The 9962-nt window shown below is 71.3% G+C and overlaps 1 protein-coding gene across 2 annotated transcripts; it reads right to left on the reverse strand.

The window, feature by feature from the left end:
- Window positions 1–138: 138 nt before the first annotated feature.
- Window positions 139–9942, reverse strand: SCNN1D (sodium channel epithelial 1 subunit delta). Of its 2 annotated transcripts, XM_071217837.1 has the most exons (16): window positions 9622–9942; window positions 8407–8908; window positions 7607–7674; window positions 5796–6072; window positions 3957–4312; window positions 3173–3386; window positions 2789–2979; window positions 2528–2616; window positions 2278–2441; window positions 2103–2201; window positions 1851–1968; window positions 1587–1665; window positions 1448–1505; window positions 1258–1322; window positions 1045–1120; window positions 139–900 (listed from the first exon to the last, which is right to left on the reverse strand). In XM_071217837.1, exons 4-16 carry the CDS (start codon window positions 5943–5945, stop codon window positions 619–621), a joined length of 1941 nt encoding a protein of 646 aa, XP_071073938.1. In that variant the 5' UTR covers window positions 5946–6072; window positions 7607–7674; window positions 8407–8908; window positions 9622–9942; the 3' UTR covers window positions 139–618. The 2 variants fall into 2 exon arrangements, with proteins under 2 accessions (XP_071073938.1, XP_058160672.1); XM_058304689.2 differs by lacking the exon at window positions 5796–6072 and having other exon boundaries at window positions 9622–9888.
- Between the last annotated feature and the right edge of the window lie 20 nt (window positions 9943–9962).

Genomic DNA, 9962 nt, shown 5'->3' on the forward strand with positions numbered 1-9962 from the left:
CAGTGAGGGTGGTCGGGGGCTGGTCCTGCTCCCGGCAGTCCCGCAGACCCCTGCCCGGCCCACCCCCCAGCCTGCCCCGAGGAAGTGTGGGAGCCCACACCTGAGGTTTTCAGCTGAATCACAGACGCGCACGCAGGCTGCGGGGGGTGTACTGATTTTATTACAGGATGGCCAGGGTCACTGAAGGCCTCGGTCTGGCCGTACCCTTCTTTTGCCCTGTCCAGAGGCTTCCCCCCAGCACATCTCCCCACAGACAGATGAGGAAACAGACACACCTGTGCCTCTGCCGTGGACATACACGAGCCACACCCAGAACAGGAGGCAAGAGGTGTGGGCACTGCCTGCAGCCTGCTGGCGACCGTGGCCAGCACCAGGGCGGGGCCAGGGGTGGCCGGGCCAGCGAGGGTCCTGGTGGGCTGGGTGCTGCCGGGCGAGCAGTGCTGCTCCTGCCTGGGCCTCCTGGGTTTGGCCTGGGTGGTGGGGAAGGGGCCTGCGGAGCTGGGCCACCGGGAGAGCCCGCTGCCCTCGGGTGCCAGGAGCAGGCACAGTGGGCAGGGCAGGCCCAGGGCTGGGGCTAGGAAGGGTCCAGGGACCCCTCGGCTCCCGGCTGTGCTCACTCTACTCCTCAGCGGAGACTCTGGCTAGGGCTGTGGGAGAGGAGCCCTGCCCTGCGGCCGGGACCGCAGACCGTGTGTCCGTCCCGGGCGGGCACCCAGCCGGCCTGGGGCTGGGCATGGCCCTCGGCTGGGACGCCCGGCCCCGGCACAGCCTGCGGTAGCCCAGTAGCAGGGCGAGCGCGGTGGCATCGAGCAGCAGCTCCAGCAGCTCCAGGACGGAGAGGACCGACGAGCCGAACCACAGGCTCCAGAGGCTGCCCATGGCCGAGAGCAGCTGCGGCACCTGCAGGCCGCGGTGGTGAGCGCGGCGGGCAGGGGGCGTCCGCCCTGGACCCCCACCCGCCGCGGCCGCGCACCCGCCCCGCCCCTGCCCACCGCGGCCCCGCCCCTGCCCGCCCGGCCTGGCCAGCCCCCGTCCCCCGCCCACCGAGTACAGCGGCGTCTCGTTCACCGTGCGGTAGTTGAGCTCTTGGTAGAAAATGTTCACTTTGGCGATGTTGCTCCTGGGGCGGGAAGAGGCGTGAGGGGGCTGGGCGGGGCCTTGTTTCGTGGGGGACCCCCCCCCCCAGGGGTGGATGAGGGAGGGGCCCGGGGGCGGGGCGGAGGCCCGACCCTTGGAGCGGGCGGGTTGCAAACCCACCTTGGCTGCGCGCTCTGGCTCTGGTTCCGGGGCTCCCGCCCACCGAGCACCGCCAGGATCCAGTCCTGCGCACAGAGGCGAGCTGTGGCCGCCCCGTCCCCCGCGCTCCCCAGCCCCCCGGCTGCCCGCGCCCCCCGCCCTCCCCAGGCCCCCGGGCTGCCTGCGCCCCCAGCGCCTTTCGGACACTCACGGCAGACTTGGGGGAAGGCCACCTGGACGTCCCCGCGGAAAGCTTGTAGGAAGTCTCCCTGGAAGAAATAGGCCCGTCAGGGCCCTGCGGGGCCCGGGGCAGCGACCCCCACCCCGGGCCGCCCAGCGCAGGCGCTCACCTGCAGGGCCTGGGGCAGCGGGAGAAGCAGGGCAGCCGGTGAGTTTCCAGGTCCCGGTAGAGGCGGTAGAAGCAGTGCCCTGGGGAAGGAGGCGCGTCAAGACCGCCCCAGGGGGTGCTGGGGGTCACAAGGGTGGGCATGAGGGACCGGCTGTGCCTGGCAGCGGCGAGGGGCGAGTCTGCCCCAGCAGCCCCCCCGGTTTGGGAGGCCCCCAGGGAGGCGGGCCGTGGCCGAGTGGGGCAGGAGCTGCGCGACGCGGCTCACCCCACGCCGGGTTCCGGGCCGAGGAGCAGTGCTGGCCTCCGGGCGGCAGCGGGAGGAGGTAGTAGCCGCAGGAGCAGGTCTGCAGCATCAGCTGCTGGAAGCAGGAGACCAGGCAGGCCTGGGGACACGAGACGGCATGCTGGGGGACCTCCAGGGCCCCCTGTCCCTCCCGAGGCCTGCCCAGTCCCCCGCGCGTGCCCCCCTCCCCCCACGCCCACCCGCGCACGGGTCTCCCCGAGCCGCCGCCGGCACCTGTGAGGTGTACGAGGCGTTGTACAGCAGCGGCACGTCCACGCCCTCCACGCCGTCCGTGCAGTTGCCGTAGGGGCGCCCCCGCCGGTGCACCTCGTCCTGCGGGGACACCAGCGTCCAGTCCCGTGGCTGCCCCGCCCCGCCGCGCCCGCCCGGCCGAAGCCCGCCAGCCCACCTCGCGGATGCCGATGGTGGTCTCGGTGCCGGGGCGGACGCTGAAGCCGCGGTGCTCCAGGAAGGGCGCGTGGCTTCGCTCGTGCACCATGGCCTTGATGCCGGCCTTCGTGGACAGCAGGGGCAGGTGGCCCCGCTGCTCCGTCCTCAGGATCAGGCTGATCCCTGGGGGTGGGCAGTGTGAGGCCGGGGTGGGCCCAGCTGCGGCCCACGCCGCCTCCCCACGCCGCCTCCCCAGGGCCCGGGCTCACCGTGGGTGACTCCCGCCCGCGGAGCGGACCAGAAGCCGCTGAAGGTGTAGCAGCTGCCGTGGGTGGGATGGTGGAAGGTCTGGAAGTTCCTGGAACCCGGAGAGCCACATCAGGCCACGAGCGCCACGCGCCCCCGCGCCCGCCCCCGCGCCCCCGCAACCCCGCGCGCCCGCGCCCGCGCCCCCGCGCCCCCGCGCCCCCGCAACCCCGCGCCCCCGCAACCTCGCGCCCCCGCGCCCCCGCAACCCCGCGCCCCCTCACTCGGCTTGGCAGGCCTGGCCGTCGTAGTGGCAGGAGAAGACAAAGTGGTCTCCGTGGCTCTGGGGGGCGTCTTCGTGGGCGGTGGGCAGGAGCGCCAGGACGTCCAGGTAGTGGAAGCGGTACCACTCCCGCACCGCCGCCGCGCCCAGGGAGTAGGCTCGGTGGAAGCAGTCGCCGCCGGTGCCGTTACACTGCGTGGACACATGAGGGCGCCACCTGCAGCCCTGCCGCCAGCCCCGGCCCGGCCCCCAGCCCGGCCCCGCCCCGACCACGCCCCGGCACGGCCACGCCCCACCCGCCTCGGCCACGCCCCCGGTCACGCCCCATCCCCCCCCCCCCCCCTACTGGCAGCGTGCGGGACCCTGCCTGCACCGGCACACGCACCAGCTGGAAGCCCACCCTGGTCGGGCGGCCCGGGGGGCTCAGCCTCTGCAGACGGACTGCTCGGTCCAGCTGGAAGGCCGGCCCGGGGTCTTCGGCGGAGGGGGCGGTCACGCCGGGCTGCCCCTCCTCGCTGAGGTTGAACTTGTACAGGGAGTGGAGGTTCTCTCGGGCAAATGCATCCAGCGCCTCCAGATGGCGGCGGAGGGGCCTCGGCCTGGGGGCACGGGCCTTGGCCTGAGTCCCTCGGAGCCCCCGCCCCATCAGTCACCCCGGGGCACTGCTGGGAAGGGCTGCACTGGCCCATCACACGGCCTGATGCCCGTGTGCCTTGCTGACGGCAGCCCGCGTGGCAGGGAGAAGTCAGGGTCCCCCCCACCCTGCCTGCCTGAGCCCTTGGCTGCTTCCAGGCCAGGTGGTCAGGCTCAGCTGCAGGCCGCCCTCTGGAAGCCCCCCGCCCCCTCTCACCCCTCAGTGCTCCGCAGCTCCAGGGAGCACTGGACACACTGAGCCGCTACTGTCTCCTCTGGGTCCACTATGCCACATCCCAGGCAAAGGACCAAGGGGGCCTGGCTGAACCCAGGTGTCACGGAGACCTGGCATTACGTGGCTGCCGCCCCTGCCCCATGCCTGTACCATGCTGGCTCTGCTCGGGCCAGCCCCCCACTGCGCACCCCCTTGGAGCATACACAACCCCCGCACTGCCCTCCCCCAGGCTGGACTCCCCTCCGTGCCGGCTCTGCCCCGCCCCCCCCGGGTCCCAGGCCCCCCCGTGCGGCCGCCTCACCGCTGCGGGTTCATGTCGCACAGCGTGACGGCTGGGAAGAGCTTGCGCTCCGAGTGCACAGACACCGTCATAATGGCCGGGTGGCGCCAGTACTGCGCAAAGAGCAGCGCGAACTGGCAGTAGAGCACGCCCAGGGCACCCAGGAACAGCAGCCCCCAGGATGCCGTCTTGAGCCGGTTGCGGCTGGAGCAGACGAGGCGGATGGCGCCGTGGATGGTGGCGTGGGTGCAGAAGAAGGCGAGCAGCTCTGAGAAGGAGCCGGGCAGCTCCACCAGCCCCTCCTCAGGCGGTGACTGTGACACTGGGGGCGGGCAGGTCTCCGGGACTGCACCGGCCACCTGGGCCTCGGGTCCGGCCTGGATGGACAAGTGGATGGGCAGCCTCAGCTCGGCCTCTGCCCTGCACCCCGGGGCAGCCCCTGGGACCCCCTCGGCTGCCATGGCCCGGCCCACTCTGACGGTCAGGATAGGCCCCATCAGAGGCTCGCCCACGCCTGGGACCCACCCTGCCCCGTACCCCATGCAATGCCTGGCCAGGCCCCCATGGAGCCGCGTGCGACGTGTCTCATCAGGGCTGAGCCTGGTGTCCAGAGTGGCAGGGGGCCAGCAGGACGCAGTGTCCCCGTCCCCCGGTTCTGTTTGCAGGTGGACCTGAGGCGGGGTGGGCTGTGCTGCTGCCCCCAGGGGCGGGGGGCCTGGGGAAGGCTTCTCTCTCAGCTCAGTGCTCCACCAGCCACCAGGGCCCAGCACGGCCTGGCCTCGCTTGGTGAGGACTGACCCAGCCCAGCTGCCCGGCCTGGTCTGGCCCATCTGGGCCGACAGTCAGACCTGAGCTTTCCTCACCACTGCGGGTCTAAGGCAAGGCAGCGTCCTCCAAGCTGAGACCCCGGGAAGCCCCTCTCATGGACCTTGAGCTTCAGGACACGGTGGCCCGGGACAGGTGGCCAGCTAGCTGGGGGGTCTCGAGGGCCCTGGTTGGGGACTGCCTGGCCTCTCCACCCTGCCCTGGACGTTCCAGGTTCCTGGCCAGCTGAGCTCTCCCTGGACAGGCCTGGGGCCCACACATGGCCAGGTCCGCCACCCAGACCTGCCTGCTCCCCGAGGACGTTCTGTCCTTCCCCATCTCGGTCTGACCATCGTGCCTTCCTGTCGCCGGGCGCAGCCTGTTGGGCCCCCAGGAGGGGCTGGGCCAGGGGAAGTTCCTGCAAGCTCGGCCCACATGTGCCATCATGAATGCCCAAACAGGCGGAGCCCACGAGCCCGGGAGCATGTGTGTCGGTGCCAGCCAGCCATGTGGGGCCTGAGTCGGGAAGTGGGGGGGCACTGGAGAACCGCCCCCGCCCGGGAAGGCCGCCCGGGAGTTGTGCTGGCCCCCGGCGCTGACACGGGCCCCACAAAGCCCAGAGCTGTGCCCATACCTGCATCCCTGGGACCTCACTGAGCCCCCCCAGCGAAGGCAAGGCTGGTGCCCACATGCTACTGGGGAGGCAAAGGAGGCTCCGGAAGGTTCTGACTCCAGCATGCTTTTCCTCTCCACCTAGGAAGGTAGCCCAGGCCAGCCCCCTCCTGCACAGCTGGGGCTGCCGGCCAGGAAAAGGGGGCTCGGAGGGAGGGGCTCCCAGGAGCCAATCGGAGGCGCTGGGGCGCCCCTGAGTTGGGGTCCAGACCCTGGCACGGGGGCGGAAGGCTGGAGGCTCCTGAGTGCAGACGCGGGCGCACAGCTGCCCCCACGGACACGCCCCCGCCTCCACACGCGCCTGGGTGCCCCACGTGGGGGGGACTGGGCCCTGCCTTGCTGGGGGCTGGAGCCCTCCTCCCCGCTGGCTTCCTGTGCACGCACCTGCCACGCAGACGCCAGGCCGCTCCCGGGTCCCGGTCGCCTCTGCCTCTGCACAGCCCAGGGCCGGCAGGGTGAGGAGCCCGCTCGCCCGCCTGCCCCAGCCCCACTGGAGACCTGAAGGCTGGGGCCTCCGTGGACAGGTGCCTCCATGCCCCGGTCGGTGCTGGCGGCTACAGCAGGTGACAGCGTCGTCTGGGGCCGGCCGGGCAGCCTCTTTATATCAGCCGGGCCGCTGCGGGGCAGGGCGGGGGCAGGTGGGCGGGGCGGCCTGGGCGCCCTGGTCAGGAAAAGGAAGCCTTGGGTGCAGGGGCAGGTCCTGGCCCCCAGTGCGGGTGGTCTGGGACCCCGACCCCGGCTGGAGCTGGGGAAATCAGCAGTTGCAGGGGGGAGAGTAGAGGCCCGGGCTGGGCTGAGACCCCCGTGGGCGCCCAACCTGCCGGGCCCCTCCTTGCTGCCCAGCCTCCTGCCCGGCCCTGGACGATGCCCGCTTGCCCGGCTCTCGCACCTGTCTCCGTGGCGCTTGTGGCGGGGGGATGTGGCTGTTGTGGGGGGGCTGCCCCGTCTGCTCCCAGAAACCAGGTGTCCTGAGGGACCGGCCACCCAGCCTTTGGGACGGACACCAGGGGTGGGACAAGCTGGAGCCTGGGCGTGGAGGCAGCCCCGGAGACCCTGTGGCTGGCACCGCAGCTTGGCCTCCCTGATGGTGCCGCCACGGCCACCAACCACGCCACACGCTAAGAACACACAAAGCTGAGACCACGTGCCAAGGCCACACACCACATGCAGGGTTCAAGTCCCCTGTCTCTGCGTCTGACCCTGCGCCTGAGGGGCTGTGTGAGGCTGACTGTGCTGGGGCAGGATTTCACCCAACCCTGTCCACCCAGGATGGCCCGACTTGTCCCCAGGGTGGCCTGGTGGACACGCTGCCCCGAGTGACCGGCCCCTGAGCCCGGTCCCAGACGGGAAGAGCTGGCTCAGGCCGGCTGCCCCCACCCAGGACTCTGGGTTCTGGGTTCCGGCCGCTCCACCCCAAGCTGGTGCCGAGGGCCCACAGCTGGCAGGGCCCCGGCTTGAGGAGGGACGAGGTCCCGGGAGGGGTCGTGCTCCGGGAGAGCCGGGCCCCAGGTTCCCCTGGACGAGGTGCGCATCACGGCCCTGTCACCCGCCGGCGTGTGGGCTTGCCCAAATTACTCAGCCTTGCTGAGCCCATTTCCTCAAGTGACAATGGGGTCAGCGGGTCCTCTTCACACCCCAGGCCCGGCTGACACCGCAGGGTCAGTGCCGGAGCCCCGGACTCGGCGCGGCCTCTCGGCACACCCTGGCGGGCTTCCTTTCGGAGGGCTGGGCCCAGCTGCCCTGTGGGGACGCCCACTGCCCTGGGGTGGCGGCTCGGCCGGGAGGAGGAAGGGCTCCAGCTCTCTCGAGGTAATACCCTGGAGCAGCGCCGGCCGCCAGGCTCCTGGGGCCGAGAAAGCGCTGTGGGGGAAAGCGCTGGGGCTGCCGGGTGAGGCTGGGGTCCAGGGCAGCCTAAGAGTGGCCGCAGGAAGTGGGGCTGAGCTGCCAGGTACTGACCGCCAGAGTCCCCGGAGGTTGTGTCGCCGGCCCAGCCGTCTCCCGCTGCCTCTCAAGACAGCGTCCAGCGCCCACGAGGCTGGGGACGGTCCCCCCTTCCTCACCTCCCCCCAGGCCCTCCCCAGCCCCTGGCATAGCGTGGGAAAGACCAAAAGAACGCCCGGGCGAGTGGACATGTGGACGCCACGCCCTGGGCCCTCCCAGGGAAGACGGCTGGGCCCCACGCGCTGCGCACAGACCTGAGCTCGTCCCCTCGTCGGCCGGTGGAACTTCTTCTGAGGCCAGGCCCACTGGATGCCGGGGTGACCTGGGCATAGCACAGGACCCCAGGCTGGGTGCTCCTCCGAGCTCCGCGTCTTCCAGGTGGGTGCCCCGCAGCCGGGAGAATTCTGGCCCAGCCCACGTGAAGTCAGACCCACGGATCGCTGGTGGGGCGGGCAGCCGGGGGCCGGCCTGTCGCAAGGGGCCTCCTCGGGCCTCCCTGCACCGGCTGCGGGGTCGGGACGGGCTTGGCCGCCACATGTGTGCTTAGGAACTGCCTGGGTCGGCTGCTTCCTGAGGCAGCTCTGGCACACGAGGTGGGCAGGACCCCATGTCTCCCTGCTCTGGGGCCTGCTGTTCCCGGGGAGGCCGTGTGGCATGTGGCCTTCCTTCCTGAGCACTCCAGCTGCTCGTCAGTGCCCGCCCTGGAGCGGGCAGAGTCCCTGCTGGCTGTGACCCCATGCTCTGTGGCTCCTTGCAGCTGGGACCCAGCCAGGCCCTGTCGGAGACGCTGCGGCCTGGCAGGGTCACCAGCTACCCCCTGCCCACTGCTTGGCCCACTGGACCACTGGCCAGGACCAGTGGACCTGCCTCCCCTGGAGGGAGAGGGTCCCCAGCTGGGAGGACAGGCCAGTCCAGCGGCTCGTGCCCGGCTCTGCCTCCCGAGGCCACTGGCTCGACTCTGAGGGCCGAACAGCCTGGACTGGCTGCCCAGAAGGAGGAAGATGTGGGACTGGGGTGGGGTTGGGGGGTCAGTGGCAGGACCTGCGGGCCACACCTGTTTCAGGAGCCTGATGACAGCAGGCTGGGGAGTGGGCCGAGGCGCCTCCCACAAAGCTCCTGCCAGGGAAGTCGGCCCCCCGTTGTCCGCAAGATGCGCAGCCAGGAGAGGGCCTCTGGCCGGCGCAGACGTGGGGGCTGCCTGCGGAATACCTGTGGCCCTTCTGTGCTCCTAGGTAACACTCCCCTGGCCGAAAACAGCTCTGTCCGCTCCTGCTGACGCCAGAGCCGCGGGCGGAGGTGGCGGGAGCGAAAGCCGTGAACTCAGGGCCTCCGCGGAGGCGGGGCGGGGCACTCCGCTCCGGGTTTCCCCAGCTGGAGAGACGGAAGCAGGGCTGGATTCCCACGGGCTGACTTGTCTGGACCGACGCTCCTTCCAGCTCCACCCTCGGTGGGCAACCCAGGGCGAGGGGGCCGCAGGCCGGGGCCTCAGACACCAGGGCCCCTTGCTGGTCAGGGCTGGGTCTCGGCTTCCACCGCAGCATGGCCGGCCACCTGGTCTGCCAAGGACGGAGGGGGGTGGGGGGACATGAGAAGGACCCCCGCCACACAGCCCCGCGCCTGCGCAGCCCTGAGCCCCTCCGGGTGCCCCTTCCCCCGCCTCTCTGCAGGCTGGGGTCCACTGTGGTGGGGCTGGGGGCCGAGAGGTGAACTCCCAGCAGGTGGAGTGGGGGCAGGTGGCGCCAGCGGGGCAGGCCGGGGCTGCAGGGCTCATGCTGCAGTCCCCTCCGTGTCCCTGAGCATGGCACACGGCAGTGCCCGAGCGTGGCCTTCGCGGACCAGAACCCCAGGGCCGAGCCGGGCAGGGACAGACAGCGGCTGGGAAGGAGGGGTCCCGCGCGGGCCCCGGCATGGCCTGGAGCTGGTCCGGGCAGGCTGGTCAGCTCAGGCCCAGGCCCTCCAGGCCCAGCCTCCCCCTACATTCAAGGCACAGTGCTGCTGGGGCTCCTCAGACCCCCGCACCGGCCAGCTGGTGGACAAGCTGTGCCTGCCCTCCCTGTCGCCAGGCCTGGGAGGGGACCGTGGGAGCGGAACCGAGCCGCACCGGGGAGGCCACCGGCGCATAATGAGCCCATTCACGGGCTGGGTGGGAAACTCGTGAGGAAACAGCGCGACTGTTTTTATGAGGACAGTTCTGCCCAGCGCGGGCGGTGGGGCGCTGAGCCTGCTTGCGCACCCCAAACCCCACCTGGGGACCCGACCCCATGCTCACCGGGGGGCCACACAGGCTGCCCAGGACTTGACTCTTAGGGAGGGTGGAGGGTGGAGGCAGCTTGGTGACTGATGGACCGGCGACCTCGAGTGACTCCCGCGCTCTCCTGTCAAATGGAGACATGAATCTGGGGCCCTTTCATAAGCTCACAACTCGTCTAATAAAAGAAATCCGTTTTTTAAAAAAAATCCGGGGCCCCCTCTCAGGACTGGGCCGATCCTTTGGAGTGTGGGAGTCGGGAGTCCCAAGGAGCTCAGGGCGGAGCCCACGTCCGGCGGTCGTGTCCGCAGACCCCTCTCCCGCCCGCCCCGTTCGGGAGGCGGGACCCGGGCGTGCGCACG

Source organism: Dasypus novemcinctus, chromosome 9, assembly GCF_030445035.2.
Source record: "Dasypus novemcinctus isolate mDasNov1 chromosome 9, mDasNov1.1.hap2, whole genome shotgun sequence".
Lineage (NCBI taxonomy): Eukaryota > Metazoa > Chordata > Mammalia > Cingulata > Dasypodidae > Dasypus > Dasypus novemcinctus.